Source organism: Polypterus senegalus, chromosome 2 (assembly GCF_016835505.1).
Source record: "Polypterus senegalus isolate Bchr_013 chromosome 2, ASM1683550v1, whole genome shotgun sequence".
NCBI classification, from domain to species: Eukaryota; Metazoa; Chordata; class Cladistia; order Polypteriformes; family Polypteridae; genus Polypterus; species Polypterus senegalus.
In genome coordinates this window covers 113,688,861-113,708,453 of record NC_053155.1, presented here as the reverse complement: position 1 = coordinate 113,708,453, position 19,593 = coordinate 113,688,861, and the positions used below count along the sequence as shown (strand labels likewise).

General features: G+C 37.4%; 1 protein-coding gene across 22 annotated transcripts in view; it reads left to right on the top strand.

Moving 5' to 3' along the window:
• picalma (phosphatidylinositol binding clathrin assembly protein a) overlaps nucleotides 1–19,593 on the top strand; it is a 161,666-nt gene that overhangs the window by 74,075 nt on the left and 67,998 nt on the right. For 13 of the 22 annotated variants that reach the window (XM_039744403.1, XM_039744401.1, XM_039744415.1 and 10 more), the window contains exons 7-11: nucleotides 6,859–6,965; nucleotides 8,074–8,115; nucleotides 8,903–8,914; nucleotides 9,054–9,139; nucleotides 11,814–11,937. In XM_039744403.1, coding sequence (XP_039600337.1) covers nucleotides 6,859–6,965; nucleotides 8,074–8,115; nucleotides 8,903–8,914; nucleotides 9,054–9,139; nucleotides 11,814–11,937 — 371 coding nt within the window. The remainder of the gene's footprint in view (nucleotides 1–6,858; nucleotides 6,966–8,073; nucleotides 8,116–8,902; nucleotides 8,915–9,053; nucleotides 9,140–11,813; nucleotides 11,938–19,593) is intronic. The other 9 variants (XM_039744402.1, XM_039744412.1, XM_039744411.1 and 6 more) reach the window with 1 other exon arrangement.

The following is a 19,593-nucleotide window of genomic DNA, read 5'->3' as shown; positions in this document are numbered from 1 at the left end:
TTGTTTTAAGGATCCCATGGGATACCCCTCGCAAACCGTTTTACACACTGCATATGGCAATTCACCTCCGGCGTGGCTCCTTCATGTGTGCGCCATAGGTGTCTTACTTGTCGGCGGCTTAGTGAATCCACTCCACTTCCGGCGTGCTTTCCATGGGTGTCTTGCCTTAGTGAATTATATATATATATATATATATATATATATATATATATATATATATATATATATATATATATAATTTTCCATAGTAAGTAAGCTAGCAAATGATCAGATTTTAAAATTCAGGGAAAATTCTTTGAATTCTGTATTTGCCTGTTCAACCTGGAACATACCTATATGGCCCTAATCTATTCCTCAGAGTGACTTTTCTGCATGTATTTCTATATCGAGACAATGTGTTACTCTTTATACATTGATAATAAAATACACAATTGCAAGGAGAAATTACTTAAAATATTTTACAGTTACTAATTATGAGTTTGTAGAAATTGCAGCTTACTCCAATAATTTATATATCAGAAAAGAGCACTGCTGAAAATTATGAGACCACTAGCAATAACGCAGAATAATTATAGCTCAAGCAATACATTTTCTTGCAGTGATGTAGTAACATAGTACGTTGTACACTACAACGTTGTATCCTTCCAATTTACAATAGGTCTGCTAAACACTTATAAATGTTAATTTACAGGTTCGCAGAGGATATCCCTGATATCATCCAGTCCTCCAGAGAATGTTCAGCATGCAAATACAGCAGCATAGAAAGGGAAATGTTTGAATGGTACTGAATATCAAAACTACCAGTCAGCAACATACTGTATTTATTAAGATGTTATTCCTAAAACATCTGTCCAATTTCAGACTATTATTTATCTCTATCAATGGTTACTGTGCTGTACTCTCAATCACAGACATCAAGAGCTCTGCTTTTACTTCTCTGTACTTCGTCTGTTAGTTTGTGGAATCACAGAAAGTGGACTATTGTTGATTTTCGTTAACATAAGGTGTTTTAAAATCTTTGACTGAGCATGCTAAATCCCATCACAATAATACTAGCTTTACAAATGAATTTGAGACTAGCAGATATATTTGATTCTTGTGTGGCGACTATAGCATGGAACAAGTTGTCATATGTCTTAATGAGTGACACTTTACACAATGTCATGACGTTCTTTAGCTTGAAAACAATACAATCCTCCTTCTCTGAGGTAGTATTGTGCACATCAACAAACAATGGACCCTACCACAATAATGAATAGTATGGTATGCTGGTAACTGTTTGTTACTAGTTTCTTCTTCTTCTTTCGGCTGCTCCCATTATCCCATATCTTTCTGTCCTCTGCTTCTTGTTCTGTTACACCCATCACCTGCATGTCCTCTCTCACCATATCCGTAAACCTTCTCTTAGGCCTTCCTCTTTTTCTCTTCCCTGGCAGCTCTATTCTTACCATCCTTCTCCCAATATACTCAGCATCTCTCCTCTGCACATGTCCAAACCAATGCAATCTCGCCTCTCTGACTTTGTCTCCCAACTGTCTAACTTGAACCGACCCTCTAATGTACTGATTTCTAATCCTATCCATCCTTGTCACATCCAGTGCAAATCTTATCTTTAACTCTGCTACCTCCAGCTCTGTCTCCTGCTTTCTGGTCAGTGCCACCGTCTCCAACCCATATAACATAGTTGGTCTCACTACCGTCCTGTAGACCTTCCCTTTCTCTCTTGCTGATACCCATCTGTTACAAATTACTTCTGACACTCTTCTGCACCCATTCCACCTTGCCTGCACTCTCTTTTTCACCTCTCTTCCACAATCCCCATTACTCTGTACTGTTGATCCTAAGTATTTAATCTCCTTCACCTTCGCCAACTCTACTCCCTGCATCCTCACCATTCCACTGACCTCCCTCTCATTTACACACATGTATTCTGTCTTGTTCCTACTGACCTTCATTCCTCTCCTCTCTAGAGCATATCTCCACCTCTCCAGGGTCTCCTCAACCTGCTCCCTACTATAGCTACAGATCACAATGTCGCCAGCAAACACATTGTCCACGGGGACTCCTGTCTAATCTCATCTGTCAACCTATCCATCACCACTGCAAATAAGAAAAGGCTAATTTTTGTTACTGAGAGCAGGGGGGAAAGACTGGAGAAGAAAGAAAAGATATGTATTGGGAGATTATACCATAAATCTTGGAAGTAAAATTATGCCACATGCAGAATATCTTATGAACAACTGTTTATGCTCCTAGATTTTCTGTCAAATGTTTTGAGAACTAGGGAATACAACTAATACAAGAGCTATTGAAAAAGAAGAAACCTGCATTTAAATTCATATCGGGTGTTTTGGGACACAATACGTGTTAACGTGCAAAAAAGAAACTTGAACTTGTCCGTAGTGTCTTTCAGAAGGCCACGGAAAGTGCTGTTTTTTAATGATAAGAAAAAAGACTGCAAAATTAAGAATATCTCCTTTCAGGCAAGGTATACTTGTAAATGTAAACTAATGTGCATTTAACTTACTTTATTATATTAAAAATACATAAAAATTAACTTTTAAAATGCATATTTAAATAGGTTAACATCTCCCTAACCCAGACTAAAGTACTGTACATAGGTTAAAAGACTACAGAGACGGAAAGTGTAGTCACTGTTAAAGTAAGAAAATAGCAAATAGGTTAGAATACAGCATCATAACTAGAACTTGATGGGTCCTAGTGCAAAAAATTAACAGGCTTCATTCATGTGATATTAAATTAAACCCAATCAAAAAATGACTGTCATCAAAGATATACTTAAAAGAGTAATAGTCATAATTGTTTACATTAATGATAATATCATTATCATTTTCACTTCAATGTCAAGAAGGCAAGCAAGTTAATAATAAAGCCTTACTAAACAACAACCATGCATTTACTGTGGGCCCCCTAGCCCCATGGGCCCCAGCGCCACTTCCTCCCCCATACTGCCAATAATTATGCCACTGGGCTAGTACCAAGACATCTTTCAGAAATCATACTTCAGCTGCTGCCAGAGATGATGAAAGGTCACATTTTCTTAAAGTACAGTTAAAGTACAGTAGTTTATAATAATATTCTGGACAGCTCTGCAAACTTTAACGTGCATTAAAACATGCAATGAAAATTTAAATTCCACAGGCTTTATTCCAAAAGCTTTCTATTGTGAACGCTGGCCCGGACACAGACAGACGGACATCTTTGTTTCACCCAACACACCGTTTATTTACAATATATACAAGCAACAGTCACGTGCACAAAACCCCAGTGCCTCTTGCACGGATTCCCCACAGTCCAGGCCTTACAGTCTCTGTGCCTTTTCCTTGACCGCCTCCCGTCCTCTCTCCAGCTCTGTCCACTTCCACCCGACATCCACCGCTGACTGGAGGGAGGCGGCCCCTTTTATAGGAACCCGGATGGGCTCCAGCTGCTTCCCGGCAATCTCCCGCGGACACACCCCCGTGTGACGGAAGTGCCGGCTGCGTACCCGGAAGCCGTCTGGGTGTCCCCTGTCGTCTTCCCCCCCGGCACTTCCTGATGTGGCAGAAGTGCCGGGCTCCCGGGATAATCAGGAACTGGGGCGCCGCCTGGCGGTGGTCACGGGTCCCTACAGGGTTGGGCTTCTAAGCCCTTTACCCGAGGCCCCCAATATAACCAGGACGGACGCCCCCTCTGGTCCTCCTGAGCGTCGAGCCCGGCCGGGGACCACATATATAAATGGCATATATTTATTCACAAATTAGGGATTTTTGTGTTAATTCAAAGAATGAACGGGTGTACCAACTAAAACATTTTTTCCTGAATAGTTATTAGAATAACACTGGTGAGTAATGCTTAGTCTGAACAATAGTTTTCTTTTTTTTTATATGATGGCATTGTAAAATAAAAAAAGGTTACCCAGCATATTTTTTAGCATAACTATACTTTTTTTTTATCTGTTTTTTAAATTCATGGCAGGTACAGTGATGTATAGAGATCTAACAAGAGTGTGGGTTGGCTAGGGTGGTGTGATCAACCTCTTATGGAGACAATATGATTTTTCGCATACTAATTATTAAGCATTCTTTTTAATGAAGATGAGTGACGAATTTACAGCAACAATAAAATGAAAATATAGCAACCTACCACCACTACAGTACTTCATCATTAAGATGGCTGGCCTTAGTTACACATGTTTTTCAATGATAGACAAGAATGCAACTTTGTATAGCAACTGTGACACTAATGGTACACTCCACTTCAGAAAACCCTTAGTAATTTGTTATGTTTAAGTATCTGCTGTATATAGTAAACTAGACCCTTCATACTCAATAACTCCAAAAAAAAAAAATGAAAATTGGTCTTGGCAAGACTGTGAGCATAAGCACAGTCAGATGAATAGCAACAACATTCATTTATATAGCACATTTTCATACAAAGAATGTGCTTTACAAGATGCTAAAGAGAAAGTGACAAGAAATGGGAAAAAAAAATTAGATTAGGTAAGAATTTTAATGATTAACACTAGAATCCCTGAGGCTTACAAAAACTCAATGAAGAATAACTTAAGAATGTTTATGTTGGGTAGAATTCCCAGTGAGGGCTGGGCAGTCTTTTGGCTTTGAATCCCCAGCAGGTTTTGTTTTTACTCCTGGTTAACTGTAGTATTTTTATCCATTTTAGAGACTTGCATTATGATATTGTACCCTTCTTCTAACTATACATCTACTATATGTTTTATAAGATTGTATAGATTTATTTTTTTCTTTGTTACATAACACTAGAATCCCTGAAGCCTACATTAGAAAACTAATCCTGGCCCACCTTAAATTCCTTCGCACCTCTACATCAGCGCCTTTTGTTTTGTGAATGTGTTGATCAGCACAAGCAGCAAGCAGCCTGCTATCCCATCCCCCAACACCGATGCAGCTCAAGTCGCAGAAGAGATTCTCAGACCTAAAGTCTGTTCATCTCAGCGTGAGATGCCTGGCGTTGTAGAGGGTAAATAATATATCATAATTTGGAATACATACATTTAATGTGTCTTCCGTGTCTGCAACAATCTGTATAAATGTAGGCTGAAATGCGAGGCAGGAATTGTTGAACACATAACTAAAAAGAATGTTTTTCATATTTTAGGAATAAATGCCAACATGTAGATATGAAGTGCATAATGTGTAAAGACTGAAGTCCAAATATCAAATAAACACTTTCACATAGGGTACAAGTGTAACAAAACAAGTACACTTTTTTATTCAAGAATATAACCATAGAAAAAGAAATCGGGTTAGGGAACGACGCTGACATGACCGCTTGGGTGGTGCAATGGTAAGAACTGCTGACTTGTAATCAAGAGGTTCCCAAAAAGTTATCGCTAGCTAAGCAGAGGCAAGGTACACTCCAAAACACAGAGGTAGACCGACTCCCCACTCCTGACGTCATGCTTCCCCCTCCCCTCGGGATGCAGCCTTTGTATCGGATTCGATTGAATATATCACTTCTGCATGTGAACTGCAATTCTTAGCATGATGAGAGAAGTCGCAAAATCAACCGGAATGTTCAAGGAGATTCTAGAAAAAAACCTGATTTAAATCCGTTAAGTAGTTCTCACATTTGTTAGCTAAGCCCATGTAAAATACAATCCAAGGCTGACCCATGAGTGATGAGGGCCACACCCTCCTCCCCCCAGCCTTCAGCGTCTTTCTCAGATTAGTGCAAATAAATCGGTACTGCAAGCAAACTACGTTACTTAGCGCGATTTGAAGCAAATTCTAGAAAAAAAACCTGATCTAAATCTATTAAGTAGTTCTCTCGTGAAAAACAGACAGACAGACATTGGATTTTGTACAGTATATACAGAGATATGGCAACATTTTTTACAGAGGTAATAAAAAAATATCTTAAGAGCACAACTACTTGTTAATGAATGGTTGGTACATATTTAGCCTTTTGTGGAGATGATCTTTTTATGCCTATAATGGAGAAACCGTTTCATATTGTGGTATACTATAGATAATATTTTTCTACAGTGTAACATAGAACTTTGGCAGAAAGCATAATTCCAGCTTTTGCTTTTTGTGGAACAATCTGTGGGTACAAAAATGTATTACATAAAGGAAAGGACAATTTAAAAAAAAAAGTAGGCATTCACTAACAACAAAAATTTAGCAAATTAATGATGTTCCCACAAAAACCAATACAGATTAGGATAAACTTGCAGTAAAATAGAGCAACTTAATATTGATAAAGATTCTGACATGGTAAGCCGGTTATACTGTAGATGCGATATGGCCAATTAACAATAAAGGAAAGGAAAACAAAACTTCCATTCTGCAGCATTATAAAAATAAGTCCCTGGCTTATCCATGGTCACTTATAATAGAAGGTTATGGATGAATTCAGCCAGAGTAACAATTATTGATATGGGGGTGAAGCCAAACCTCACTTCATTTTCAAGTAATTACTTTTTTACACTTGAAGTAAGGAGCACCAAATTCTTGTTTGAAAGTATATGCACCTCAGTTTTAAGAAATGTTCAGAAATGTCTTGGCTACAGCTTATAGCTTGACTTTAATAGAACACCAACAGATTTGTGGCCAGAATTATGAAGGGTAATTTGCAGCTTAACCCCATCATTGGGGCACTTTTCCATCCATTAACAAACTATGTAGCTCTAAAATACAATCAAAAGTCTAAACTTAAATGCTTTAGGTCTTGTTTCAGAGTTGGAATTTTAGGGAATGCTATTTTTATATTTATGCTATTATTCTGTTATTGTGACCAATTCTCCTTTACATTGAAAAGCACTATGTTAGCTAAATATATTACTGACTTTTATCTCACTTTGATTTATAACAGAAAAATACTTTGATATGAAGAAAAACCAGTGTAAAGAGGGGCTTGATATTTATAAAAAATTCCTCACAAGAATGACCAGGATCTCTGAATTCCTCAAAGTTGCAGAAGTAAGGATGGATATTCTGTACATTGAATTTCTTCAGTTATGTATTTGTTTCTTCAATTATTTATTGATTTGTTTAATGATTGGTATTAGTCAAGGTTACAATAATACTGCTTTCCATACATCGATGTGAACACAGAGTACGGTTTAGAAAAAAGCCTTCTGAATCCTGAGACATCAAGAATATTAACAAACGCTGGACTTGCTAACATTAGGACAGTAGTACTAGGGTGTTGTACAGTACTGTGTTAGCCATTATGAATGTAGTGAGAAGTCAAACAAAATTGACACTTTTTATTGGCTAACTAAAAAGGTTACAATATGCAAGCTTTCGAGGCAACTCAGGCCCCTTCTTCAGGCAAGATTTAACTAACTTTAGGACAGAAATAATGCATTTTTGACAAATTCCTAAAATTATCTTTTCCTCCTGTAGAATTTTTTTTTCTTTAAATTTAGGCAAAATACACTCAATAGCTCAGTGGAAACCGTGATATTGTAAAATAAGGTTTTTCCAACTGAGTAATATAAGGCAGACAGGTGTATTGTAAGGCCTCACAATTGTTTTTTCATGATTGCGTTGACCCATCTGGTGTTACTCGAGTAATGCTGTTAAGTAATTTTGGAGAAATAGTAAATCGTAAAACTATTTGAAAATACAAAGATTTTCTTCCCAGTATGATCTGTGCTTAGGGCACTTCCAAAACTTTAAACCTTGAGAACAGGGCATTTTGATAATATCAGTCATAGTTTGAGTCTTGCCCAGGGTACATTTTGCAGAAGCTTAGCCATTTAGGTAAGAGAAATGTTTAATATTCAGCTGAATTTGACCTCACATTGTAGTATTCAGCTGAATTAGACCTCACATTGTACAAACTGATAGCCTGGCAATACCTGGAATCTTATGAATTCCATTCATTATTTAACTTTCTTCTTGGCACGTTTCTTTCAAAACTTTGCTTTAAATCATGTAGATGTATTACTTTTTGAGATAAATTGGCAGAGTAGGGTATTGAAATGTTGCATATATACTGTATATATAATAATTTAGGCAGCTTCTTTGAAGGATGAATTTCTTCAATGTTCTGTACCTGTATTATGTTTTTATTTTGCAGCAAGTGGGAATTGATCGAGGAGATATTCCTGACCTTTCTCAGGTCTGTACCAAGGTGTTTTCTTTTTTTATTTTCTGTGTGTGTGTCCAATTCTTGGTGTAGCTTTCCAGTTCTGTTCACTGTTTGTGCCCATTTACTTTATTTTTCTAGAATTATAATTATTTTGCAATGCATGCTTCTGTTCAAGTACACTTGCGGAAAAATATAGCTTTGGTAATAGTTTGCATTTTACAGCAATCAAAACTATAAAATACATATGTATTATGATTTGTACAGTGCAGTGCATTTCTATACTTTACAGAAGTACATAATCACAAAGTTAAATTCAGAAAAAAATAATATATTCAAGATTGGGTTAATATTGAGGATAATATTTGTAAGTTGGAAGAAAATTAAATGATATCCATCTGGAGCAGAGCTTTTTTATGGGGCAAAGCTCTGTATGAATGGGTCATCCACATATAACAAGGTATGTTTTATACTCTTGTAGTTAAATTGACAGATTCTTTAATAGTTTGTTTTTATTTTGTATATGATTATTAATTCTAAGTTTGTCTAATGATGCCTTAGGGCAGTATTGTTATGACATATCATTTAAGGCATAATGGTCTAGGCATGAGCTTGCTTTGTTTAATTGTCTATTACTTCATTACCTTAAACTCTGTCAAGTCACAGTTTTAATGTAGTTCCCTTTAACTGTTTATTGTATGTGCAAATAGTATTGCAGTTGAATGAGTTGTATAGCGATGTGAGCTTCTGTACTTATTGTATGTATTCCTTGCAATTACCACCTTTATCTTCTGTATTTTCCTTATCTTTCCATTTTCAGTTTACAGTTTGTGTAAGTATTGGCATCTCACTCCTTTATCTTTCTTTTTTGCAAATGCTTAGCTTTTAGTATATATGTTTTTTAAAATAACATACCTTTTCACTTATATGATATTAGTGAAACACGTTATAAAATTTTAATGTCCTTACAGGCACCTAGCAGCCTTCTTGAAGCTTTAGAACAACACTTGGCTTCATTAGAAGGCAAAAAAGTCAAAGATTCAACAGCTGCAAGCAGGCAAGTTTTGTTGTCTGACTTTAATGTTTTGAAATATTTTAAAACATTGCATATAAAAACCAACTAACTTGTTTTAAGTCAGAGCTATGTACCTAATTTTGTATGGTGAAACGTAGTAAATGTGATGATCTTTAACTAGCATGTTCTTGACAATACTAATGAAACGAAGGCACTGCTTTTTTCAATTTCAACATGATGATTTGCTAGTTATTACTACCGGTACAAATGTGTATAAATATGCACTACATTTTCTGTGAAGATAGATAAAGACATTTAAAATTGTATTTTGTTTTAAGAAACATTTAAAATGAGAATGTTGTAGTTTTCTTTTTCAGTTAAATTATCGTACTAGTTACATTTATTTGCTACAATAAAAGGAATATGCTGATTGGATTGTAGTCATTGAAATGTGTTCAGCACTTGAAATATGCTCATTGTTTACATTTAGATAATATAGAAATTTCATACAAATTCTAATGTTTCAGTTATTGTAGTTTTTATAGTCATTTTATGGTGACTTCTGGTCCAAAGTTTTCAACACTTGGCCTTAGGTTTAAGGCTTTCTTACTATAACCCCTGTATTAAAACATGCATCTACACCCCTCAATTTTAAAAAAAAGCCAAAAACAAACCTTTGAATAAATATATATTTTTGGTCCACTGCTTCTTACAAGTTTTTTTTTTTTTTTATATCAAATTCTTATTGGAATATGTAATTAAAAGCATTGGCTGCTGATGCTCCCACAGATTGATTTAAAATTCGTTTTTGAAATTTTGGAGAATTCCCCCTTTAAATGATATCTACTCACACTGGTATATTTTGTACACCAATCTCAGTTATATTTGTCCAACATCCTTTTACTTGACCCTACCAGCTGCATCTCCCATCTATCCTCAGCTTGATTCACTATAAGTACTGTGTCGCAATGGTTTCCCTCCAGTGTGCCCCAGCCATTTTTATGAGTGGATTCACAGACACAAGTTTCATATGTTGCATTTGGTACACTGCCTGGGTACTTACAAATGAATGTCAACAATGAGATATTCTTCTTGCAATGATTTTGTCTGCAAAGAACATTCAATGACTGAAGTGAAATGTGATAGATACGTGATGCAAATCCTGTAGTGGATGAAAGTGTGACTGGTGACAAATGAGCACTGGAGAAGTGGATCAGGTTTATTTTCAGATGGTCGTAGATTGTGTCATACTATTCAGTAATATGTTATTAAATTACATTAAAAATGTACAATTTAAAATTATTCCAATATTTTATATTACAACCTCGCAGCATACATATAAATAGCCATTTTAACACTGGTTCATGAAGTATACCGTGGAAGTACTTACAAGAAATGATGTGAGTAGTTAAGGGTTAAATATGAACCACACAGAGGGGCACTGGAGCTCTCCCTCAATCCACTTCTGGCTGTTCTAGCATAATGGTAGTGCATTTCCGACAATGTTTTATTGTTCAGATTTTTTTCATAGATTGCCTTGTCAATCTGCAGTTCTTTCCAAAAACGTTGTTTAGAAACCTCATTAGTTCAACCAAGTTTGAATTGGCTGTTTCATTTTGTTTAATTAATTATGCCTTTTAAGTAGTCTATTAATCACTTTTTCACTCTACTTGTGAGTGACTTTGGTAGCAGTAGCTGTAGCCTAGCCCCTTTGGCTTTTTAATTTTTCTGAGATTCTCTCTTTTTCATTTTAAATCGTTGGTATAACTTTAGCAAGTTTTCTTGAAATTAGTCTTTGCTCATTTTTTTCTCCCATTTATTTATTAAGTATTTTTTTAGCCATCTGTCAATTTTGCCTAGATTATTTTCAGTGATGCGTGTCTATCATAGTCTTTAACTAAACAACAAAAATATCCTTTGTAAATGAAGAGATTTCTAATATTTAATAAACAGCTACTTCAAAGTATCAGGAGACATTCTTTTAAGTACACAGTGTTTATTTCATCTGTAAATGGTATAGTGTAATGCTAAACTCCAGTGCAAAATGGTTGTCAACATACAGAGATACTAAGTAGCCATAATTGTTAGTCAAAACAAATGAAGCAAATATAAATACAACTTCAGTAAACAGTTCTGAGTCAATATATAGAAAACATTGCATTTATTTCAGCGCAGGATTTACTTAGCCTTCCCTTTTAACAAAGTTTAGATGAGTTTGTGAGGTAAGGCTGTCAAGTAAAAATGACATCAAAAACAAAGGCACATTATTTCTGTATCTGTGGCAATGTCCTGAGCACTCTTGCTGCACCTAGTGACAAACTGGTACATTCCATATAACTTAAGCAAATGGTGCATATACGGTTTGAAATTGTTTCTTACTAGTAATGATCTGCTTTATTGTAAACTTACACCATAACTTCTCTTAAAAATCCCATTCTCATTTTACAAACTTGCAGTTTTTTTTGTGTTGATACTTTCCAAGTTCAGAACATTCTATCTATAACATTTTGCATTTCAAGTTTATTGTCACATGTACAGTTTACATTTCATGGAGCATATGTGTTTGACCCCACTGGCAAGAAAAACATACATCATGCTGCTCAGATGAGAACTCTGACAATGTAGGCTTGTGTTGTCTTTTTCAGCAATGGATTCAAGGAGCCATACAAGATTCATGAAAAACCTTCTGGAACTTCTTTTTTTTTTTTACTTTTAGGGCTAGCACTCTATCAAATGCTGTTTCATCTCTTGCTAATACTGGCATATCTTTCACCAAAGTGGATGAAAGGGAAAAGCAAGCTGCACTGGAAGAAGAGCAAGCTCGTCTTAAAGCATTGAAGGTATTTTTGTCTTTTATTGTCCATACTTTAGCTGTAAAATTTTAAAGCTACTACATAAGCTAAACCTTTAGGTTAGGGGTCTCTGATGAAGTTCACGATGGTTGGTTTCAGCCCAATAGCGAATGTTTTGTTTATTTACACAACTATTCAAATGGAAATGTGGCTCGTCGTTGCACATGACAATAGAATCAAGATGAATGGTTTGCAGAATTTTTGCACACAACTCTCTACGGTTCTCCCACTCTCTCAGTGAGTTCCTGCACTACCATGATTTTGTATGGATGGAAATTAAGGTCCTCATGCAAAATTCTCCTTAAAGATGTTTTGGAAATGCCTAAGTCAGAAGCATGTTTGCGTGACAAACGACTAGGAGACTATAAAATTGATGCCCTTACAGCTTGGATGTTTTCAGGCGTTTGTACAGTCCGATGACGGCCTGGAGATTTTCTTGTTCAATGTTGTACCTGTCTGTCTAAATTTAGCCACCCACTGAAGAATTGTTTTCTGATTCGGGACGTCACCGTTGGAAGGATTGCTGAAGTGTGTTCAGAAAGCAAGTTGCGTAGTGATGATGAATTCTTTGTTTTTGAAGAAAGCTTTGATAGCGAAAGCACGTTGCGCACTGGTCCAAGGCATGTTGCTGAATGAAAACTACAAGGGATTGCCTATCTAAGGACCCCCACCCCAACCCACTTGGCTGCCTCTACCTCGTGCAATGACCTTGATAAATGTGGTACTTCATTTTTGTTCACCCTGTATTTGTGAGAATTAAAATATGAGCATCGACTCTGAGTTTGGAAATACTTAAATGCACTAATTAGTAAATTTGAAAAAGTAAAATTAGTTTTGCAAGATATTTAGTAAGAACTTTAAGTGCTGTGTAACAAGTTGTTGTATCTGTGAGTTGATTTTCCAGTAAAATTCTATTTAGAACTTAATTTGCGTGATGAACAAAAACATTGGTTTTATTTCTGATATATGTATCATTTAACATAACTGTTGAGTTTTATACAGTCTGCAAATGCTAATCTTTTGCTATATCATTCTTTAGCTAGGCTTCTTAATGAAAACTACACAGGTTGAAAAAGAAATGTACTGTAATTCTTTAGTGAAGGGTGCTCACACTTTATATACCAAGGTAAAATTTACCATGAAATGTCTGCAATATTTTCTGTGGTTAATTGAAATGTACTTTTTGCCTTGGAATATTAGAAGGTGGTACGTGTTGGCATCCACAAAGCCTGACCAGCAGTCATAAAATTTTTTTTTTTTTGTTTTTGTTTTTTTGCGGTTGGTATTGTTCAGATTTGCTGTCCTCTTAAGAAACTGAGGGTGAGAGCTTTTTATCACAGATAATCACTGCTGATGATACCTGAAACTATCACCTTAAACTGAAGACCAAAATGCTGTAAAATGTAAAGTTCTTTAAGATTACTCCATCACCTGGAAGAGTCATGGTTACTGTTGTTTGATATACAGGAGAGTTGACATTGGTATAAATTATGCTGCATGTTTAAATATTTATCATAAATATGCACATTTAGTCTCTTCAATTAAAAGTTGCCAAAGTGTTTAAGGAAACATGTTGATGGAGTACTTCTTTAAAATAGCATTGCATGGTCACACTCGTTTGAAAGCACACCAATAAATAACATATCTCAGTAGACTGCTTTTACCCATCCACCTTATGTTCCAGATCTTGCTTTTTAAGATTTGCACCTCTTTGGAGCCTTCAAAATTCTTTCTGTGAGGAAAGGTTTACGAGTGATAATGAGGTTATTGAAGAAATGGTTTCTATGTAGTTATATAATTCATGCTGGTCCAAGAATGTGATTCTTGATGCTGTTTCTTGCTAGTGCAGGAAGTTGACGAACAATATACTGCCTGGCCAAAAAAAAAAGTCACACACTCTTAATATTTTGTTGGACCACCTTTAGCTTTAATTATGGTATTGTTTTGATAAGCTTATGCAATGTCACAGCCTTTATTTCCATCCAGAGCTGCATTAATTTTTCGCCAAGATCTTGTATTGATGGTAGGAGAGTCGGGCCACTCCATAATTCTTCTCCAGCATATCCCAAAGATTCCCAATGGGGTTAAGGTCTAGACTCTGTGGTGGACAATCAATGTGTGAAAATGATGTTTCATGTTCCCACGAACTCTTTCACAATTTCAGCAAAGTGAATCCTGGCATTGTCATCATGGAATATGCCTGTGCCATCAGGGAAGAAAAAAAAATCCATTGATGGAAGAACCTGATCATTCAGTATTTTCAGTTAGTCAGCTGTACTCATTTTTTAAGCATGTAACATTGATGAACCTAGACCTGAACACCTGAAGCAACCCAAGATCATAACAGTGCCCCCACAGGGTTGGATAGTAAGCACAGGTCTTCTCAACTTAATGCACCAGTCACTCTGGAACAAGGTAAATCTGGTCTCATCAGACAACATGACATTTTTCCGTTGCTCCAGAGTCCAATCCTTATGCTCCTATTAAATTGAAGCCTTTCTCCCCGATTAGCTTCACTAATAAGTGCTTTTCTTAAAGCTACACAGCTGTTTAGTCCCAATACCTTGAGTTCTCTTCACATTGTGTATGTGGAAATGCTCTTACTTTCCCTATTAAACATAGCCGTGAGTTCTACTGTTGATTTTTTTTTTTTTAAAGATTTGATTTCATCATGATCATTCAAGATATTTTTCCGACCACATGTCTTCCTTGAACATCATGGTTCACCACTGCTTGATACAGGCCAATAATTTGACCCTTCTGAAACAGTGTAACATCTTTTCTGCAACCACAGGATATGTCTTCCAACATAATTATTTAAGAAATAAGATGCTACTCACTGCATTACAGGGTGGGCCATTTATATGGATACACCTTAATAAAATGGGAATGGTTGGTGATATTAACTTCCTGTTTGTGGCACATTAGTATATGTGAGGGGGGAAACTTTTCAAGATGGGTGGTGACCATGGTGGACATTTGAAGTCGGCCATTTTGGATCCAACTTTTGTTTTTCAATAGGAAGAGGGTCATGTGACACATCAAACTTATTGGGAATTTCACAAGAAAAACAATGGTGTGCTTGGTTTTAACGTAACTTTATTCTTTCATGAGTTATTTACAAGTTTCTCTTTGTTTACAGCCATTGACATGTCGCAGAGGTTAACACGTGAGGAGCGGATAGAAATTGTGTTGATGTCTGGTGAACGCAGTAACCGGGTCATTGCAGCAGATTTCAATGCAAGACACCCTACGAGACCACCCATCTCCCATGCTACAGTTAGCAAACTGCTTGCTAAGTTTCGTGAAACTGGTTCAGTGTTGGATTTGCCAAAATGTGGACGCATGAAAACTGTCACTAATGAAGAAACATCAGTGGCTGTCCTAGCTTCATTCAGCAAGAGCCCACAGCGTAGCACTCGCCGCATGTCACTGGAGAGTGGCATTAGTCGAACATCCCTTCGGCGGATATTAGCTACTCACAAATGGCACCCTTACAAACGCCAACTACTGCAACATCTCAATGAGGATGACCCAGATTGGCGCACTGAATTTGCAGAATGGGCAAAACAAAAATTGGAACAGGACCCTCAGTTTACGCAGAAGATTTTGTTCAGTGATGAGGCAAACTTTTATGTGAATGGTGAAGTTAACAAACAAAACCACCGCTATTGGTCTGACACTAACCCACATTGGATAGATCCCTCCAAGACTGTTGGAACAAAAAATTGATGGTATGGTGTGGTATATGGGGTACAAAGATAGTGGGGCCATTCTTCATCAATGGAAACCTCAAGGCCACTGGATATGCGAAATTGCTACATGATGATGTGTTTCCCTCTTTATGCACTGAAGCTGGCACGTTCCCTGAGTTTTTCCAGCAAGATGGTGCACCACCACATTATGGGTGTCAGGTCCGAGCATTCCTAGATGAACAGTTTCCTGGAAAGTGGATTGGTCGTCATGGGCCAGTTGAATGGCCCCAAGGTCTCCGATCTGACCCCTTAGACTTTTATCTTTGGGGTCATCTGAAGGCAATTGTCTATGCTGTGAAGATACGAGATGTGCAGCACCTGAAACTACGGATACTGGAAGCCTGTGCTAGCATTTCTCCCGTGTGTTGCTATCAGTGTGTGAAGAGTGGGAGAAGAGGGTTGCATTGACAATCCAACACAATGGGCAGCACATTGAACACATTTTATAAGTGGTCAGAAACTTGTAAATAACTCATGAAAGAATAAAGTTACGTTAAAACCAAGCACACCATTGTTTTTCTTGTGAAATTCCCAATAAGTTTGATGTGTCACATGACCCTCTTCCTATTGAAAAAACAAAAGTTGGATCCAAAATGGCCGACTTCAAATGGCCACCATGGTCACCACCCATCTTGAAAAGTTTCCCCCCTCACATATACTAATGTGCCACAAAAAGGAAGTTAATATCACCAACCATTCCCATTTTATTAAGGTGTATCCATATAAATGGCTCACCCTGTAGTTTGGGTTGCCAGCTGAAACATATTAATCACTGCAGTACATATCCAGTGGAAGGCTATTAGCTGTTTGCTTAGTCAAATCCAAGTGATTACTTTTTTTAGGACAGGCAGTGTATCTAGTGAAATGAGGACATAAGAAAAAGCACCTAGTTATCCTATGAGTGTATTCAAGCAATTCTAGAATAAATTACTAGAACTAAAAAAGTAACACCAAACTTTCTTGGCAATCCTTGTATTAACTATTGATTTGCATTTACATTGTGGCTTCTGCACTTCTGTTCATGGAGTCTTCTGAAGATAGTAGTCTCTGACACGTACACATCTATCTCCTGAAGACTGTTTCTGATCTATCGTATGGGCATTTGGGGCTTTTTCTTTACCAAAGTGAGGATTCTTCTGTTATAAGCAGTGGAGGTCTTCTTGGCAAACCAGTCCCTTTGTAATTACTGGGCTCACCAGTTCATTGTTTCTTTTCAGTATTCTGAAAAGTTGATTTAGGTAATCCAAAGGTTTTACCAATAGCTCTAATGGTTTAGTTCTTGTTTTCAGCCTCATAATGGCTTATTTGACTTTCATTGGCACTGCTCTTGTCTTTATGTTGAATAATGACATCTGCAGATTCCAAAGGTAATGTGAATTTCCCTTTGGGATTAATAACCTATCAATCTAATCTAATCTAATCACAAACACCTGTGACACCAATTATCCTAAACATTATGGTGCCCTGAAATGAGAGGACCATGTAGAAAAAGTGTTTCAATTTCTACATGGTGTGACAAAAAGTATGGAAATACCATGGCTCGTGTGTATGTGGCAAAAATCTTATCTTTTTTAAAAAAAATAAATATCCCAAAGCAAACATGAACTCTATATACTAAACAGCATTTATTATGAAATCTACAAATTTCATGAAGTGACGAATAGCTGTGATTGATCATTTTGCTGCTCTCTTCCTTTATAATTAGAAGCAATCTTTTGCCTTACAACAAAGTGAAATTTCATTAGTGCTCCCTACCAACAAGGAAAACATGCTAAATCTTTAATGATTACTTTTTTATCGTGTATATACTTGCATAAAAAATTGATCATAAAATAAGACCCTGACTTATATGCCCTTTCAAAAATGCAACCCTTACATTTTTCTTTTTTTTACATCTTCTTGCCTCCTTCAATCTCTCAGATGCATCGAATTTTGTTGCAGCAGCACAGTTACAAATTTCTTTCGCTACTTCAACAATGTTTAATGTAAAGCCAGCTTCATATTTTCTTCTGATTGAATGTTCCATTGTAGCTAAGGGATGCTCTTATGATAAAGGTGTATGAGGGTGTGAGATACAAAAAACACAAATTATTGCAAATGTTGCTTCGGAATAGTTCAGGTATTACTATGTGGTCACATAGGCACAATATGTAGGAAATAAAAAGGCAGTGTGTTCCGTGGTTACTCTCTCAGGTTGGTGATAGTATATCATAATTTCTTGGACCAAATCACGTTTTCCAATAAATTCGAAACACTCACAGTACCAGGCGATATCGAAGCAGAAGAAAAACAACTATCTGAGCCCATTGTAGGGTGTGCAATGGAACTGTGCCCACTCATCCGTCGACAGACGCAGAAATGGATTTCGGACGATTGTCTCGACCTCATCGACCAGTGAAAACGAATGAAACACGTCTATTTCGAGCAGTACCAGCGATTAAACAAAGAAGTTCGACAGAAAATGAAATCAGAACGGGAAGCGCACTGGAATAACGTTGTGGCCGACATGGAAGAAGCAACGTTGAGACACGAGTACCGGACGCTGTACCATACAATTCGACGGTTAGGCGGTAAAACTACATCAACGAATGACAATATTAAAAAGTCGGATGGAACTTTTGTGAACTCTCCTCATGAGCGCCTGCAGCGGTGGAGAGAATTCTTTCACAAGTTGTACAACCATGATCCGCAATCCGCACAAGGTCCAGTGCCTGAACCACCGATTATCGAGCAACCGATGAATCAGTTTCCCGATACCGAACCAACAATCAACGAGGTGAAGACGGCAATAAAATCTATGAGAAATGGTAAAGCACCGGGAGGAGATCAAGTAACCGCCGAGATGATCGTTGGAGCCGGAGGAGACGTCTTATTACAACAGCTCGTAACACATATATGGCATTCGGACCGTGTTCCATCGGCGTGGAAGAAAGCAATCGTCGTGCCTATTTTGAAGAAAGGTGACAGTCGGGAATGCAAGAATTATCACGGTATTAGCCTCCTCTCGATCGTCAGCAAAGGTTTTATGAAAATCGAGGTTACAGAAACATCGAGAGCAAATGAGTCGGGAAGAACAAGCTGGATTTAGACCACATCGAGGATGCATCGACCAGATATTCGCTCTCTGTCAGATAACTGAAGAAAGAATTCGATGCGGTAAACAAACTGTCATCGTCTTCATCGATTTCAAATCTGCTTTTAATTGCATCGATTGGACCAGTTTGTGTAGAGCCCTTGAGATCGAACATGTGCCGCTGAAAATCATTCATCTTCTTCAAGCATTATACGACAGCTCAACCAGCAGTGTCCGTATCCGGAATGATATCTCTGAGGAGTTCCCGATTCGAACTGGATTCCGGCAAGGAGACGTTGCCTCGCCGCTTCTTTTCAACATTGTGATCGACGCGATTATGCGAAAAGCATTCGATGGGCGACACGGAGTTCAATATGACGACACAAACTTCTTAACCGATCTGATGTTCGCCGATGACAGTGCTGTTTTCGCCGACACGGATACTGAAGCAACGGACACTTTGTATGACATTTCCCACATTGCACAGTCATACGGATTGAGAATCAACGTGGATAAGACCAAAGTACTTACAACAGACGGATCGGAAGCTAGAGTTTACCTTGACGGAACTCTAATTGAGCAGGTACCACAGTTCAAGTACTTGGGATCACTGGTCACGGAAAAGAAAGCAGCATCGGCAGCCGAAGTTCACAGCCGGATCGGCCAGGCAACAGCAGCATTCGCTTCACTCAAGTGGTGCATATGGAAGCGGGCGAATATTACGATCAAAACCAAAATACGCCTATATAGGACGCTGATTCTTCTTTATGGATCGGAAACATGGACATTGCTCAAGCCGGACCTCAACAAGCTCGA